This window comes from Grampus griseus (genome assembly GCF_964374135.1).
Source record: "Grampus griseus genome assembly, chromosome: 10".
Taxonomy (NCBI): domain Eukaryota; kingdom Metazoa; phylum Chordata; class Mammalia; order Artiodactyla; family Delphinidae; genus Grampus; species Grampus griseus.
The window spans coordinates 58,149,714-58,168,916 of record NC_139004.1 but is presented as its reverse complement, the minus strand read 5'-3'; the positions used below and the strand labels follow the sequence as shown (position 1 = coordinate 58,168,916).

The window sequence follows — 19,203 nt, the reverse complement described above, 5'->3', positions numbered from 1 at the left end:
ACCCAAGTGTTCCAGGGCAACCTCAGGAGCAGACTCCTGTGGGTGGCCCACACGAAGAGGTGGGGCTAAAACCAGAGATGAGCCCCAGGAGCAGGGCGACTAAGGAAGAGGAGAAAATATCTTTCTTTGCAGCCACACACTCTACAGATTAAATCCCCGCGATCGGCTTGGTAAACCCTGCATCTATGGAATATCTGAATGGATGAGTGTTCCCACAACTGAAACCAGTCTAGCTCTAGCAGCTGTGGGCTTTGGGGACTAGTACACAAAGGAGTGGTGCCAGGTCAGAGTCTGAGCTGCCCCCACAGTGCCCACAGAGGGACCAGAGACTTACCTAGAGGTTGTGGAGGGCCTCCTGGGGAGGTGAAGGTTGGCTGTGACTCATGGTGCGGGCAAGGACACTGACAGCTGGGACCCCAGGAAAAAATAATTACCACTGTTTTTTTTATGTTTTGTTTTGTTGTTTTTTAAATTATTATTTGTTTTTATTTTTATTTAGTTTAAAAATTTTTTAATATATATATTTTTTCTACATTACTCCTTGGTCATTCTGTGTGTTTTTTTCTTCTTTCCTTTGTTCTGCTTTGTTTTTATCTTTTTTTTCTTTGTTCTATTTGCTCTTATCTTTATTGTTTTTGTGTGTTTCTTTTGTTCTCTTTGTTTTTTCCTTCAGTTTGCATTCTGCTTTTCTTTTGTTTTTTATTTTTTGTGTTTGTTAGTTCTGTTTTTAATTGTTTGATTTTGTTTGGGGATTCTTTTGTTTGTCTGGGTGTTCTTTTGTTTTTTGCTTTCCCTGTTTTTCTTTCTTATTTTGTGCGTCTATGTGTTTGGTTATTTTCTTGGCTTCTTTGTTTGGTTTAGCTTTTACAATTTGTCTTAGGTTTTGTTTGCCTGTTTGTCTTCATTTGTTTTCTTCCCACCCTTTTTCCTTTCTTATTTTTCCCCTTTTTTGCCAAGCTGTGTAGCTTGTGGAGTCTTGGTTCCCAGGCTGGGGGCTGGGCCTGAGCCTCTGGGATGGGAGTGCCAAGTCCAGGATGCTGGAACACCAGAGAATTCCCAGCCCCAGGCAATATTAATCAGCAAGAGTTCTCCTGGAGGTCTCCATCTCAACTCCAGGACCTGGCTCCACCCAACTACCTGCAGGCTCCAGTGCTGAACTCCCCACACCAAACAACAAGCAAGACAGGAACACAAACCCACCCATCAGCAGACAGACAGCCTAAAGTCGTACTAAGCCTACAGACACCCCAAAACACACCACCAGACGTGACACTTCCTGTCAGAGGGAAAAGATCCAGCTCCACCCACCAAAATGCAAGCACTGGTCCCTCCCACCAGGAAGCCTACACAAGCCACTGGACCAACCTCACTCACCGAGGGGAGACACCAGAAGCAAGAGGAACTACGAACCAGCAGCCTGCAGAAAGAAGATCTCAAACACAGTAAGTTAGACAAAATGAGAAGACAGAGAAATATGCTGCAGATGAAGGAGCAAGGTAAAAACCCACAAGACCAAATGAATAAAGAGGAAATAGGCAGTCTACCTGAAAAAGAATTCAGAGTGATGATAGTAAAGATGATCCAAAATCTCAGAAATAGAATGGAGAAAATACAAGAAATGTTTAACAAGGACCTAGGAAAACTAAAGAACAAAGAGTGATGAACAACACAATAACTGAAATTAAAACTAGAGGGAATCAATAGCAAAATAACTGAGGCAGAAGAACGGATAAGTGAGCTGGAAGATAGAATGGTGGAAGTAACTGCCACAGAGCAGAATAAAGAAAAGAGAATGAAAAGAATTGAGGACAGTCTCAGAGACTCTGGGACAACATTAAACACACCAACATTTGAATTATAGGGGCCCCAGAAGAAGAAGAGAAAGAGAAAGTCTGAGAAAATATTTGAAGAGATTAAAGTCGAAAAAATCCCTAACATGGGAAAGGAAATAGCCACTGAAGTCCAGGAAGCACAGAGAGTCCCAGGCAGGATAAACCCAAGGAGAAACACACCAAGACACATAGTAATCAAACTAACAAAAATAAAATACAAAGAAAAAATATTAAAAGCAGCAAGGGAAAAGCAACAAATAACATACAAGGGAATTCCCAAAAGGTTATCAGCTGATCTTTAACAGAAACACGGTAGGCCAGAAGGGAGTGGCAGCATATATTTAAAGTGATGAAAGGGGAAAACCTACAATCAAGATTACTCTACCCAGCAAGGCTCTCATTCAGATTTGACAGAGAAATCAAAAACTTTGCAGACAAGCAAAAGCTAAGAGAATTCAGCACCACCAGACCAGCTTTGCAACAAATGCTAAAAGAACTTCTCTAGGCAGGAAACACAAGAGAAGAAAACGACTTACAAAAACAAACCCACAAACGTTAAGAAAATGGTCATAGGAACATACATACTGATAATTACCTTAAATGTAAATGGATTAAATGCTCCAATGAGAAGACACAGACTGGCTAAATGGATACAAAAACAAGACCCGTATATATGTTGTCTACAAGAGACCCACTTTAGACCTAGGGACACATACAGACTGAAAGTGAGGAAATGGAAAAAGATACTCCATGCAAATGGAAATCAAAAGAAAGCTGGAGTAGTAATACTCATATCAGACAAAATAAACTTCAAAATAAAGACCGTCACAAGAGACAAGGAAGGACACTACGTAATGATCAAGGGATCAATCCAATAAGAAGACATAACAATTGTAAATATTTATACACCCAACATAGGAGCACCTCAATACATAAGGCAAATGCTAACAGCCATAAAAGGGGAAACCGAAAGTAACACAATAATACTGGGGGACTTTAACACTCCACTTACACCAATGGACAGATCATCCAGACAGAAAATTAATAAGGAAACACAAGGCTTAAATGACACATTAGACCAGATAGATTCAGTTGATATTTATAGGACATTCCATCCGAAAGCAGAATACACTTTCTTCTCAAGTGCACACGGAGCATTCTCCAGGATAGATCACATCTAGGGTCACAAATCAAGCCTCGGTAAAGTTAAGAAAACTGAAATCGTATCAAGCATCTTTTCCAACCACAACACTATGAGATTAGAAAGCAATTACAGGGGAAGAAAAAAATGTAAAAAACACAAACACATGGAGGCTAAACAATACACTACTAAATAAGCAAGAGATCACTGAAGAAATCAAAGAGAAAATGAAAAAATACCTAGAAACAAATGACAACGAAAACATGATGACCCAAAACCTATGGGATGCAGCAAAAGTAGTTCTAAGAGGGCAGTTTATAGCTATACAATCCTACCTTAAGAAACAAGAAAAATCTCAAATAAACAATCTAATCTTACACCTAAAGGAACTAGAGAAAGAAGAACAAACAAAATCCAAAGTTAGTAGAAAGAAAGAAATCATAAAGATTAGAACAGAAAGAAATGAAATAGAAATGAAAAAAAACAATAGCAAAGATCAATAAAGCTAAAGTCTGGTTCTTTGAGAAGATAAACAAAATTGATAAACGTTTAGCCGGATTCAATCAAGAGAAAAAGGGAGAGGACTCAAATCAATAAAATTAGAAATGAAAAAGGAGAAATTACAACTCACACTGCAGGAATACAAAGGATCATAAGAGACTACTACAAGCAACTATATGCCAATAAAATGGACAGCCTGGAAGAAATGAACAAATTCTTAGAAAGGTGTAAACCTTCTATGACTGAACCAGGAAGAACTAGAAAATATGAACACACCAATGACAAGTAATGAAATTGAAACTGGAAGATTAAAAATCTTCCAACAAACAGAACTCCAGGACCAGATAGCTTCACAGGCATATTCTATCAAACAGAAAAGAGCTAACACCTATCCTTCTCAAACTCTTCCAAAACACAGCAGAGGGAGGAACACTCCCAAAATCACTCTATGAGGTCACCATCACCATGATACCAAAACCAGACAAAGATATCACAAAAAAAGAAAATAACAGGCCAATAACACTGATGAACATAGACACAAAAATCCTCAACAAAATACCAGTAAACCGAATCCAACAACACACTAAAAGGATCATACACCACGATCAAGTGGGATTTACCCCAGGGATGCAAGGATTCTTCAATATATGCAAATCAATCAATGTGATATACCATATTAACAAATTGAAGAATAAAAACCATATGATCATCTCAATAGATGCAGAAAAAGCTTTTGACAAAATTCAACACCCATTTATGATAAAAACTCTCCAGAAAGTGGGCACAGAGGCAACCTACCTCAACATAATAAAGGCCATATATGACAAACCCACAGGAAACATTATTCTCAATGGTGAAAAAGTGAAAGCATTTCCTCTAAAGTCAGGAACAAGACGAGAGTGCCTACTCTCACCACTATTATTCAACATAGTTTTGGAAGTCCTAGCTCTGGCAATCAAAGAAAAAGAAATAAAAGGAGTCCAAAATGGCAAAGAAGAAGTAAAACTGTCACTGTTTGCAGATGATGTGATACTGTACATAGAAAGTCCTAAAGATGCCACCAGAAAACTACTAGAGCAAATCAATGAATTTGGTAAAGTAGCAGGGTACAAAATTAATACACAGAAATCTCTTGCATTCCTATACACTAACAATGAAAGATCAGAAAGAGAAATAAAGGAAACAATCCCATTTACCATTGCAAGAAAAAGAATAAAATACCTAGGAATAAATCTACCTAAGGAGGCAAAAGACCTGTACGCAGAAAGCTATAAGATACTGATGAAAGAAATCAAAGAGGACACAAACAGATGGACAGATATACCGTGTTCTTGGATTGGAAGAATCAATATTGTGAAAATGATTATACTACCCAAAGCAATCTACAGATTCAATGCAATCCCTATCAAATTACCAATGGCATTATTCACAGAACTAGAACAAAAAATTTTACAATTTGTATGGAAACACAAAAGACCTCAAATAGTAAAAGCAATCTTGAGGAAAAAAAAAAACAGAGCTGGAGGAATCAGGCTCCCTGACTTCAGACTCTACTACAGGGCTACAGTAATCAAGAGAGTATGGTATTGGCACAAAAACAGGAATATAGATGAATGGAACAGGATAGAAAGCCCATAGATAAACCCACGCACACTATGGTCACCTTATCTATGACAAAGGACTCCAGAATATACAATGGAGCAAAGACAGCCTCTTCAATAAATGGTGCTGGGAAAACTGGACAGCTACATGCAAAAGAATGAAATTAGAATACTGCCTAACACCGTACACAAAAATAAACTCAAAATGGATTCAAGACCTAAGGCCAGACACTATAAAACTGAGAATGGGAGAAAATATTTGCAAACGAAGCAAGTGACAGAAGATTAATCTGCAAAATATACAGCTCATGCAGCTTAATATCAAAAAAACAAACAACCCAATCAAAAAATGGGTGGGGGCTTCCCTGGTGGCGCAGTGGTTGAGAGTCCGCCTGCCGATGCAGGGGACACGGGTTCGTGCCCCGGTCCGGGAGGATCCCACATGCCGCGGAGCGGCTGTGCCCGTGAGCCGTGGCCGCTGAGCCTGTGCGTCCGGAGCTTGTGCTCCACAACGGGAGAGGCCACAGCAGTGAGAGGCCCGCGTACCGTAAAAAAAAAAAAAAAAAAATGGGTGGAAGACCTAAACAGACATTTCTCTAAAGAAGGCATGCAGATGGCCAACAAACACATGAAAAGATGCTCAACATCACTAATTATCAGAGGAATGCACATCAAAACTACAATGACGTATCACCTCACACCAGTCAGAATGGCCAGCATCACAAAATCTACAAACAATAAATGCTGGTGTGGAGAAAAGTGAACCCTCTTGTACTTTTGCTGGGAATGTAAATTGATACTGCCACTATGAATAGTATGGTGGTTCCTTAAAAACTAAAAATAGAACTTACATGTGACCCAGCAATCCCACTACTGGGCATATATCCAAAGAAAACCATAACTGAAAAAGACACATGCACCCCAATGTTCACTGCAGCACTGTTTACAATAGCCAGGACATGGAAACAACCTAAATGTCCATCAACAGAGGAATGGATAAAGAACATGTGGTACATATATACAATGGAATATTACTCAGCCATACAAAGGAACGAAATTGGGTCATTTGTAGAGACGTGGACAGACCTAGAGACTGTCATACAGAGTGAAGTAAGTCAGAAAAATAAATATCATATATTAATACATATATGTGGAATCTGAAAAAATTGTTGTAGATGATCTTACTTACAAAGCAGAAATAGTCACAGATATGGAGAACAAACGTATGGAAACAGAGGGGGAAAGGGGGTGTGCGATGACCTGGGAGGTAGGATTGACATACATACACTATTGATACTATGTATAGAATAGAAAAGAAAAGAAAATAGATGGCAGAGAAAAAAAATTACCAAGTACAAACTTTATGGTTTTTAATGATTCCACTAACTGACATCAATCTTCATCCCTCATTTACTTGTTCCTACTGTGCTGCTTCTTATTTGTCCTCCAATCCTGCTGATTCTAGAAGCACAGGAAGAATACCTTGTGCCTTTAAAAGGCTTAAGAGCAGTGCATATTACTTTCCACATAATTGTTTGCATTTTTTTTGCATGACCCACATTCAGAAAACAGTCTGAATACAATAAAATATAAAAACAGCTGATGCTTTTTGTTCTTAGCATGACCAGTGAATTCTCCAATGTCTGAGAACTGTGGCTCACCTCATTAATTTCCTCTCATCAGCAAAAAATATACTCAAGATGAGCAGCTCCTTTTATGTTGAGACAAAGTTATGAGGGCTCAAAAAGGAAAAGCCAAAGAAGCCTACTTCTCTTAATCCTTTTAGCACTATCTCTAAAAATTCAATTATGAAATCTTATTTGGAGTTTGAAAACAGCCACTTGCTATGTAAAATCAAATTTTAGATTAATTGGTATTAGGTTGTTTCTTTATTACTTTTGGGGAAAAAATACTTCTTTCATCGTGAACATATTCTGAGGCAGAGACAAAAGATTTTCCAAAGCATGTTTTTCAATAAATTTTTATACTTTTAAAATTTTACTTTTTCATTTACATGGAGTAAAAATCACTCCTTTTGGTGTACAGCTCTTTAAGTTTTACCAAATGCACTTAGCTGTGGAACTATCACCGTAATCAGGATAAAGAACAATTCTGTCACTCCAAAAAATGCCCTTGTGCTGTACCTTCGTAGTCATTCACCTTACTGCTAACTCCCTGACAACCACCCTCAGTAAACTGCAGTGCTTGAATTTAGACTGGATGCAGATGACAAAAATCTACAGGACAGATGTAAGAGCAAAAAGAAGACACTGCAATGAGCTCTCTCCATAGTCCTGCTCCTCCATCCTTCCTAAAACCTCAGTGGAAGGATATCACTGACCCAAAAGACAGCTGCTCTTTTTCCTTGTGGTTCCTTTTCTACAACTCATCATGAAAGACTATTAATAAATTATATTCTTTTTCTGCTCCAATCCCACCACCTTTCTGCTGTGAAACACTCCCTCAACCTGAATTCCTTGTGCACCAGTGACCACATCACAGATTTAATTATTAGCACAGATGGTGCCAATTAGTTTTCCCGTGAAGTGCTGAACTAGAAAGGATAATGGAAGCACTACAATCTTAGTGCACATGCAGAAATGGTCCCAGCTAGGGCCCACTGACAGAAGCATGGGGATAATCATGTCTTTACGTTTTCTGCAGCTCATCCTCCACCTTGTGCTCAAGCTGCCAGAGGAGAAACTTGATCTTCAGGCTCAGAACAGGCATATCTTATTAAAAAAATACACACACACACATATATGTATATATCTATATATATGTATGTATGAATGTGTGTGTAAAACATGGCATTTACATTCTTTCAATTGGAAGAGAAGGGCTTTCAACTAAAATATGTAAGATAAAAAGACGTTTTCTTACAAAGTAATCAACATTTAAAATCTTTCTCTCCCTTTCTTTCATGATTCTTAACATCTTTGAAAATAGTCCACTTTTAGTAACATTTATAACATAATGGGATTGGGAACACATTTTATGACCTAGGAAGAAATTACAGTAGTAATATTAACATCTTACATTTATAAGCACCTTGGAGTCTGCAAAAACACTCTCACGCGATTTCTAGTTTAACGGTCTTTAGAACACAGCCCCTTGGGGGACTACAAAAGACACTAAAGCCCCTTTGAACATTTTAGGCTACAGACTAAAGTGGGAGGGGCGTGGAAGAAGGAAAACAGAAATAACGACAAAATAAAAGAGTAATTATGACATATAAAAATAACTAGAAAAATCGTTAACTGGTCAAATTGATACCATTTCACCAAATCCAATTAATACATCAAAATCTATGGCACTAAAAAATGATATTCAAACCTGGTTCAATCTTTGATACAGAATTACAGTGTAAAAAAAACAGTGAAGGGTTTCTTGAAGTGAGATTCAACCTAGAGGACAAACACAACATTTTGGATTTGGGTACTGCTAATGCGGGAGAACTTTCCTAAAGGAGAGGGGTGATTAAGCAGGGTCCAGATGCTGAGAAACATGGATTTAAAGGCACTGTTTTAATTGAGGGGAAAAGCAAGAAGATAGGCATCAAAAATGACTACTGAAATGCTCTGCCTGTGAGTTGAGGTCTCCTTAGAGGGCAAGAGTGTAATTTTTCTTCTTTGTCTTTCCAGTGTAGACCAGCAACCCAGAAACAGCATGTTAAACGGAAATAAAACAAGTTATATGAAAGCACAGATGGAAAGCTGAAAGAACAGGTCCTTAAGAACAACTATTCTGACAGTTTTGTATTTCTGGCAGAAGAAATAAACTATAAGGATTGGCAGGCATAAAGAACTGGGACCTAACCAACAGGACTGCAGGAACCAAAAAGACAAGGTGGATTGGAGGACAATGGAAAAGAGGTCGTGGCAGACTCCAGCTTTTGGACCCTTGTGGAAAGAGCAGAGAAACCTGGCGGCTACTAAGACCACTGAGACACAGGAGGGCGCAGGTGTGGCCCAGGGCAGAGGACAGCCAATGCTGTCTACACCCGCAGGGTCTGCCTCCTCAGGCATAAACCCACTTCAACCTCCTCATACCCACATGCGGCACCTACTCCCTAGTAAGGAAAGGAGGGGAGATAGGGTAGATTCAATCTTCAAGCTATTCATTTTCATGTATCACTGGGAATAGCCAAGTAGAGTTGACATTAATGAGGGGAAATGAATATTGCAGTCCTGCCTCTGAGCATGTTGAAACGGACCACTTTACAATGAAATGTACATGCAATGTAAAGTTTTCCTCATGAGCTCTAAGCCCTCCACCCATTTCCCCACCCATTACCCCTATACCCCAATTCATGCTCTTCACTCTCCCTAAGCAAACCCACATGGCCTGTGACCACACCATTCCCAAGTCACTCCTCCCTCTGGAGCTGCCCCAATGTCCCACTCTTCCTTCAAAAGAGGTCCCCTGCCATACAAGGCCTCCCCAAATGTATTCCCCTTGGATTGGTACTTCTCAACATCCCATCCAATACTATAAAGAGTGGAGATTTCTTATGTTCTTAAAGTCTACTCTCAATTTTCTGAAGCACAACTTGCTTTCCATCTTAGGAAAAAAAAATGAAACCAAAATGCTTTCTTATCTCCCATTCTCCAAAGGAATAAAAGAGAAAAGCAGAGAAAGGAGGCAAGTTTGACTGTGAACTGGTTTATGTATCAGAAAGGGAAGTTCAATGTCATGCAAAGAGGCAGTCAGCAGGTAAGTTCGAGTGGAAGCCAGTGCACTTAGCAGGTCTGTGGCTGAAGGCGGGGCCCAGGCTAGGATGTAATAGGAGATATCAGAGGGAGCAGGTACTTGACAGGAGGCTTTGAAAGCGCCAACTGGGAGGAGACCTGAGTGACAGTCCTCAAAGACGAATAACCCAAGTCATTTTCTTTGTGGATATCTGGTGTATTTACGTTTGAATATGGATATACAGGATGTTCTGCAATTTTACTTTAAATAAGGTAGAAATTATAACTTAAGAGTGTAGAGAAACTGTCAAGCTTTCTAATTCTTAATGCTTCCAAAATTCTTATCTGAAAACAACTTCATTCCGAGTATAAACTGATCTCTTTCAGAGACCTGCCTTTTCCTAAACTTTCCAGGATAAGAAACAGGTTATAACCACTGTTATCACCTTAAAAGAATGCAGAGTAAGAAAAAAAAAAAAAAAAGAATGTAGAGTAATTTGCAAAACTCGGATATCAACAAAGTCACATTTAAACAGATTATATACTAATCATCACTTTGAAGGGCACTGGGTCCTTCAACAAACCAATATTTCCCGTTAATTGACAAACTTAAAAGCCAGGCCCCTGGGCTTCCCTGGTGGCGCAGTGGTTGAGAGTCCGCCTGCCGATGCAGGGGACACGGATTCATGCCCTGGTCCGGGAAGATCTCACGTGCCGCGGACCGGCTGGGCCCGTGAGCCATGGCCGCTGAGCCTGCGCGTCCGGAGCCTGTGCTCCGCAACGGGAGGGGCCCCAACAGTGAGAGGCCTGCGTACCGCAAAAAAAAATAAAAATAAAAAAAGCCAGGCCCCTAATCCCCTATTCCCCGAGGACAGAAGCTCCTTTAGGCAGCTCACCTGGGTCAGTAATTCCTCAGTTAACCAAAAAAGTTAGCTAAAATGAGGACCCATTAAAAAAAATGCCTATCTTTAATATTTTATTTTAACAAACATTTAAATGTATACATTTATTTGCAAATCTTTTAATGTGGAGCCAAGGCCTTTCCTTTGAGTAGGATCCAGTGATGGAGCTTCTCACTGTCTTCTAGGCATAAATAACACCCATGATACAATGTCAAAGATTCCCAGGTTTGTTTTCTTTAACAAAGAGTGAAAATTTAAAGACACTTGTGAAGCAATATAAAAACAGAATCTGGAAGCTGCCCATATTTTTTATGATTTTCCCTAATCTTTTATAATTGACTCATCTTTATCCATCTGATAGTAATTTGTCTTTATGGAGTCTTTCCAAAGGTTTTCACGGAAATGACGGCTTTCTCTATTTTAGCACACACATTTCATCAGTTTTCATTCCATTTAATTAAATTATGCCAATCACAGTAACGAGAATACCACACATAAACAGATTTGGGAACAAAGTGCTTCTTGGTAAGCACTTAACTCAGCGAGTGGACATCTTGCCCATGGCTCCCACCCAGCAAGCTGGGAGAGTCTATGCCAGTCAGAACTCTGTCAGGAGGGGATGGAGAGAGCTGGGGAAGGTTAGGAAAGAGGCCTTCTACTGCACTGTGATTTCTCTCTCAGAGGATTCTCTCTGTGAGCACTTCTAAAGCCAGGGCTGTATCTTGGTAATGCCCGGCATATTGTAAGCACCCAATGAATACATATCCAATGAAAGAATTTACCTTGACTGTCTTTAATTATTCCCACACCATTAAGAGAACACAGAGCAATGTTTCATCAAACCGAAGAGGGGGGCAGCCCATAGAAAGATGAGAAAATTACCGAGATTATCACAGGAATTGATGAAGCAAAAGGAAGAAGGAAAATACCCAGTTCAATAATTCCATCCCAAGTACCCTAATCCAAAGGTCAAAAACCTTATTTACCTTCTTAGGAACCCAACACATGGTCCCACACTGGGAAGTGGAGAAGGTGAAGAGTTGGTTGTGGGTTCCTTCCTAGGCAAGTTTTTAAATTGAAATCTCTGAATTTAATCAGACCTTTCAACCAGGTGAAGAGACTTTTAGGAGAACAGATCTTTTTTTCTGAGACAACAACAATTACTAACAAATACTGAATACTTCATGTTGCCAAGCACTGTGGTAAGCATACCACGTGCACTTATTCAGTATCTGCATACCAATTGTACTGAATTGTTCAACGTCGTTCAAAGACACATAGCCTGTCAAACTGGAATCAGGATTTGAATCCAGTGCCCATGTTCTTAATCACGTTACCATACTGCCTAATTCAGTTCACCTTTTCTTATAAATAACATACTTTTCATATTTTGCCATAGGGGTTTTGTTAGCGTACTTCCCAAAGGTAGAGCAGAATCTTTATTTAAGAAGTTGAAGTTAATTCTCAAATAGCTAGCACTAACTGTATGTTCACTGAAGAAAAAAAACAACTATATGTGACTCATTCATTCATTAACATTTAACAAGCGATTGCTTAATCACTTGAAAACGAAGAGTTAAAGTAATTCAATGGCCACTTCTCAGTTATTGAGTATTATTACGTGCTTGTCCTTGCCCCTGCTCTCAGGAAGCTCAGTCTGGTGGAAGACATACATGACTGCCGTACAGTTTTAGTAAATGCTAATAGCAACTTGTAGGAAGGGCTCCGGCATGTCCAAGGGTGAGATGGGGCAGCAGGGGAGGTGAAGGGGAAAAGGAGGTTATAAAGAACCTGATATTTAACTTGGGCATTTCTTCTGTAAGCAGAGGAGAAATGTGATCAGAATTTCATTTTAGAATAACCACTCCAGAAGTAGAGAGCACGAAGCAGGGGAGGGAAAGCATGAAAACCAGATGGCTGGTGAGGATCTGCTGTAAAAGTCCAGGTAAGAGGCGTGGAATGCATATCTGAAATGAGTGAACTGTATGGTTATGTGACTTATAGCTCCAAAAGCTGTTAAAAAATAAGTCTAGATGAGAAATGGTGAGAGCCTAAACTCAAACCATGCCAATGGTAACAGGGAAGAGAAACTCAACAGATATTCAGAAGTCAGAATCAGCAAGACTTGATGCGTGATGGATGGGTGGGAGGGAGGGCTGAATTCAGATGTGGGAACAAGACCAGGAAGAGAGAAGAAAAATGGAATCATATCACGGGATGGAAACAGGCACCTAAGAGAAGGCAATTAATACTTAAGTAAGAAACTTCAGCACAAACAAAACCAATTCAGTGTTATTATGAAGAACCAAGCCCATGGAAATGCATGAATGAGCTGATGGAGACATGAGTCAACTGCTAAAGGATTAACTCATTAACAACGGCGGTACTGTGAAGTCATCACTTTTTCACCTCCTCCTCTGTGTCAGACCTGGTTACATCACTTCTTGTGTACAATACCAGTGCTCTCATTTTACATCTAAGGAAACCAGGGTGTGCAGAGATTAAGGGGAAGAGCTGAAATTCTAATTCATCTACCTCCTGACTCTGACACCCCAAGCTACTACCATGCTGCTATACTGCCTGCTTAACAAATGATGATAGAATGATAATAAAGATAACAAAAGCTTCATTCTGCCATTGCAGAGATGGTTAGAACTGCTGCTCACGTCCACTGCACCTTGACCAAGTGCCCAGCTCTGTGTTTGGCATTTTACATGTACAGTATCTTGCCTTGTAAGAGTGATAACAAGACCTGCAATTTGTTCAGCACCTGCTCCACGCCAGACACTTGTGATTAGGGTTACGCGTGTGCCATTTCTACTACACTCCTCAGAGCATCCCTGGAAAGGATGCTGCACTGGGCTCAATACGCAGTCAAGGAGACGAGCTTACAAGACAAGGTGACTGGCCCAGGGCCACAGTGCATTAAGAGGCAGTACAGAAATAGAATCTCGATAGTTTGAAATATCTATATGTACATACAAATACAGAGGTAAATCAATCAAGAGACAGAGAGCAAGCACATATACGGCAGAATGTTCAAAATTAGTGACTCCTAATAAAGGGATATATAGGGATTATCTGTATTATGCTTGCAACTTTTCTTTAAGTATGAAACAAAATTTTTTTTAAATAGGAAAATAAAGCCTGTGAGTCAGGGCACAAAAGAACCCTAAAGGTTCAGTCCACTCTCAGAAGACACCTTTAGTCATTACTAAGAGATGAGAATCAACTGTTTCTGAGCAGCACTAGACAGAAAATTACCTAACTTACGTTCTTTTGTAAAATAAACTGCAATTCAGTGATATTTTTAAAACTACCAATTAAACATGCATGGTGCAGACTGGCTTGCTGGTCACCAGAACCTAACCATCAGAAATGCAGTGCAACTTCTAGGTGAGTTAATTCATTTTCACCCTAGAAAAAGAACAGCATTTAGTAGGTGAATTGTTAGCATTCAATATGTTTGCTGCGTCTTGCCAAGTGTAAAATTAGAAGAAAACTGTGAATGCATTTAACGCTAAAATGAAAGATTATCAAACATTTGATATTTAGAGGATTTTAGGCCATTTCTATCTTTTAGGAAATGGAGATCTTTGTGTAATTCTGCATTTAACATAGTGATCCTTTCCTTGAAATGACATCAAAGAAGTGAGCTAAATTTGTCTCAGAAGTGAAGATAATGATGATTATTTAAGAGAAATTATTTAGATACTGACAATGCTGTGGGCTGAATTTTATGAAATTCCCAATATTTGACTATTTTTAACCCAGAAAATGGCATTTCATATGATTCTATCATATGGTTTCACATACTGGTAGGCTATTCTCTTGGTCAGTCTGTAATAAATTTCTGCAACTATTATACAAATAAAAGTAGTGTTGAAGTCTCATGAGTTTTTAAAGGAAACACTAGATGGCAGTAAATACACAAAAGTTGTAACATGACACTGAGTTACCAACATAAAATAATGATCGTTTTGTCTTTTATTCAATTTTACATTGCATACTCAATCAAGCTTTTAAAAAAAATCTAAAATTTTCTTTTTAATTAAAAAAAATCCTGGGACTTCCCTGGTGGCACAGTGGTTAAGAATCTGCCTGCCAATGCAGGGGACAGGGGTTTGAGCCCTGGTCAGGGAAGATCCCACATGCCGTGGAGCAACTAAGCCCGTGTGCCACAACTACTAAGCCTGCGCTCTAGAGCCCGTGAGCCACAACTACTGAGCCCGCGTGCCACAACTACTGAGCCCACATGCCACAACTACTGAAACCCACACGCCTAGAGCCTGTGCTCCACAACAAGAGAAGCCACCACAATGAGAAGCCTGCGCTCTGCAACAAAGAGTAGACCCCACTCATCGCAGCTAGAGAAAGCCTGCGCGCAGCAACGAAGACCCAAGGCAACCAAAAAAATAAATAAAATTTAAAAAAAAAAAACCCTAAGGTTTCTCCTCACAAGATTTTTAAATAGAGGCTTATTTCTGTTGTACTCTAAGGAACCAGTTTAGATAATGACAGTAAAACAGTTACTTTAATACTACATGAAGAGACTAAAAATGTAAGAGGAGGCATAAGGGTTAGCTCAGGGGAACAACAAAGTACACGTTAAAACTTGCAGACTAAGTGAATACATGAGGATTAGACCAGCAAAATCAGTCTGCAACACTTGAGGTTAGCCATTTACAGGACAGTCTTATGGGCCAGGAAATCTCCCACATTAATTAAGAAGCAGGGTGTGGCTATCTGATTAAGAGATCACCAATACAAAAGAAGACAGTGGTCTAATTAATGGGAATATTCAGGAAGACTGGGCCAGCCAAAAGTCTAGAGAAAGTGAAGACAAAATCAAGAAGTGGGCAGTACTGAAATCATCCAGCATTGCTCAGAAGTTGGCGATGGACACCAAGATCCGGCTCATGAAAGCGCTCTGCTCTGTTTGAAGGAAGGAATGGTTTTCAGGTATCCTGCGTCTCCTCAAGACTATTACACTCCTCCTGCTCTGCTTCTAAATTTACCAAGAAATCTTCTAACAACCAATTCCACTTCTACTTTTTTATTTATTTTTTTAAATTTATTTATTTAATTTATTTATTTTTGGCTGCATTGCGTCTTCGCTGCTGAGCCCGGGCTTTCTCCAGTTGCAGTGAGCGGGGGCTACTCTTCGTTGCAATGTGTGGGCTTCTCATTGCGATGGCTTCTCTTGTTGCGGAGCACAGGCTCTAGGCGCATGGGCTTCAGTAGCTGTGGCGTGCAGGCTCTAAAGCACAGGCTCAGTAATTGTGGCTTGCGGGCTCTAAAGCACAGGCTCAGTAGTTGTGGCGCACAGGCTTAGCTGCTCCGCGGCATGTGGGATCTTCCCGGACCAGGGCTCAAACCGGTGTCCCCTGCACTGGCAGGCGGATTCTTAACCACTGCACCACCAAGGAAACCCTCCACTTCTACTTTAACACCTACGGTTATAAGCACTGGAAAAGTCTCCTTATGGTAGATTAACTACCTGGTATTCTGGTCAGTCCCCTGTGAGTCTCATGATTAAGTGTAAGTCAGCCACAAAGCCTTATTAGCTCTGGATGTGCTGGCAAAGACAACTTCCAAGATCTGCAAAGTTAAGGGCCATATCTTAATAAATCAAGAAGATGCACTGTGAGCCTGGCCAGCTGGCCATCCCCTGTCTAAGGTACCTCTGTTTTGTTCTCTTACTGCCACAGGTAATAAATTGCCTTGCAAATCGCTCTCCAAAATCCTGTTCAACTCACAAAATTCAAAACAGACCTACTTTTATCTGCAAAGCCATTCTTTCCCTTCCTAGTTGCTGCTGTCTAAAATCATTCTCCAAACTGCATACTCTACGTACAGCTTCTATCATGAACACAGATTCCTATCAAATACACTAAAAGAGCAAACAGAGCAAAGGAGAATATATTTCTTCAGCCACCATTAGAAATGTACAAGTTCACAATTCCATTTCTTACGGTCAGCCCTAAGTCCAGAATCACTGCTCTATGATCCTACTAAATTCTACTTTGATAAATCTCCACTACTGCTCTATTTTTTGAGTATCTAAAAATGAACGATCACAATATTCCTGACAACTATAATCACTAGCAACAAAAAAATTCCTGCAAATTCTTCCATTTGCAAACTGGTTAGTGCTTAATTTTCAAGATGTTATGGTAATCTGTATTCAGAAACATGATAAACAAGACAAATATCTAAAAAGTACACAGACAGCCTACTTGTACTTGGTACGTGAAATTATGAGTCTTCCTACACGTTACATTTTGGAGTTTCAGAGTGTTTTGCAATGAATCCCACACCTATTGCAAATGAGACTTAAGTCATGATCAAAAAGCATTTCTTAGGATTTATCTGCTTTAGAAAGTGGAAGTGACAGATTCCCTCACCCTCAAACAGACTGAAAAAAACCCCATTAGATCTACAGAATTCTATTTCAAATAGGATTTATGTCCCCAACGCTAGACAGGCCAGCACAAAGGCTGGAAAAATCAGTCCTGTTAGCACCACGGTGACTTTTTTGTAGTAGTCAATAACCAGGAATGGACAGCCTGGATCCTCATGTGTTCCTATTACCTGAGCCACTTTGCCTTCTTACCAGTAAATGCATGTCGCTAAACTGCCCATCACTGACAGCCAGGGACATCACTGCCTTAGAATAACACAGGCATCTGATGTAGAGACTATTTAAAACAGGTCTAAATGTTCACTTACCTCCACTGCTACTACGATCAAAATGAGGTCGGCTTTTGACTCTGGAAAGAGTGCATTCACTTGTGGTGACATTCCAATCAGAGCACAGTTAGTGACCACAGATATAACACTCATTGTTTCAAAAGCCAACTGAAAGAAAAAGAAAATGTGAAATTAAAGACCATAAGGACTGCTTCCATATTTCCTCATCCTTTTTCGTATTATCTAAAGTCTTTCCTTAGTTCTAAACATTCCAAGGACATGTACAACTTTTTCTCTATAATGCCATGATTTTCGTTAGCTCAAAAAAGCCATACTGTTAGAGGTATTTCAGTTACTTTTGGGTTGAATATCCCAAACAGTATGTCTATCTTCCCAAATGGAGGTGGCCAGGGACCTGAATTGGGAACACATCCAAGAAAAATACACTATTAAAGTTACTTGACTCTATGCATAGCTAAAGGGAATCTAAACTAGGGCCGCCAGAGAGAATGTTTCACATTCAAAAACAGTTAGGTATGATTTCAAATAGAATTCATTTCGTGAAACGGTCCTTCTACTTTGACAGACCACATACCATATCTGGTTCAGCCATACCCAAAGCACCAGCGATAATGATCCCTTCCTAGCGGCATTTACTGAATCACCTGTAGGACTTCAGAAAAATACAGATGCCAGGCCCCACTGAGACCTACTAAGTAGATTGAACCAGGGTCCCATGAAGGAAACTGGTGTGTATTACTGAGTATGGACTATGGAAACATTGTGACCATCGTTCTTTCTTTTCTTTCCCTCTTTGTCTCTTTCTTTCTTTCTTTTTATGTACAGCACTTGGTGATCACTACTTAATAACAATGTCTAATTCTAAGAAATACAATTAACTATTAGAAATATAGAAGCAAAACAAAACACGATTGGATCCAAACTTAATAAAATCTTGTCCCAGGAAGAATATCTACCATCTTATAATATTTTAGAAATCCTTTGTGTAATCTTCTTATTTTTCCAGTTTTCTTTACAAAAAATCTACTCAGGACTTTATCTTAAAATAGCTTTAAATTTCTATTTATTGATTTATTATAAATTAGTTCAAAAATAAAATGTTATCAGTGTATAGGGAAGAGTCTCCTTGTCCCCTTTCTCCCCCTCGTCACCTCCTGTTCTCCCCATAAGATAATCACTATTATTAATTTCTTATGTATCTTTCCAGACACTGTATGCAAGTAAATATAAGCAAACCTGAACATATACTTTCTTACTCTTTTCTCAGCATAATACACATTGTCAAGCCCCTTGCTTTTGTCACTTAAAATGTCTTGGAGGATATTCCGTGTCAGTACTCAAAGATCTCCCTCATTCTTAAGTCGCAACGAAAGACTGAAGTCACAACTGCTTAAGTATTTCATTGCATCAATGTACCAAGGTTAATTTAACCATTTCCTTATTGCTTGCTATTACAAATAATGCTACAACTAGTAAACTTGCAAACATGTCATTTAAGAAGTGTGGAAGTGGGATAAGTTCCTGAAAGTGGACTAGTTGAGTCAAAGGTGCCACTGTGTTCATAATTTTGATAGATAAGACCAAGCTGAACTCCCCAGGGTTGACCAGTTCACTTTCCCATTGGCAGCACATGACAGTGTCTGGCTTCCTGCATTTTTAATACATTTCTAACTAAGCTTTTGGGTTTTTAAATATCACCTATACTGAGTTACGATTTACATAAAATAAATTGTACTCATTTATGGTATACACTTCATTAACTTTTGATAAGTCTATTTACCAGTGAAACCACCATCACAAATAGGATATTTCCATTTTCGC

At 39.4% G+C, this 19,203-nt stretch overlaps 1 protein-coding gene across 2 annotated transcripts in view; it reads right to left on the bottom strand.

The window, feature by feature from the left end:
• The window catches only part of ANO10 (anoctamin 10), a 228,020-nt gene that overhangs the window by 153,114 nt on the left and 55,703 nt on the right, over nucleotides 1-19,203 (bottom strand). For both annotated transcript variants that reach the window (XM_082664639.1, XM_082664640.1), the window contains exon 11: nucleotides 17,401-17,529. In XM_082664639.1, coding sequence (XP_082520765.1) covers nucleotides 17,401-17,529 — 129 coding nt within the window. The remainder of the gene's footprint in view (nucleotides 1-17,400; nucleotides 17,530-19,203) is intronic.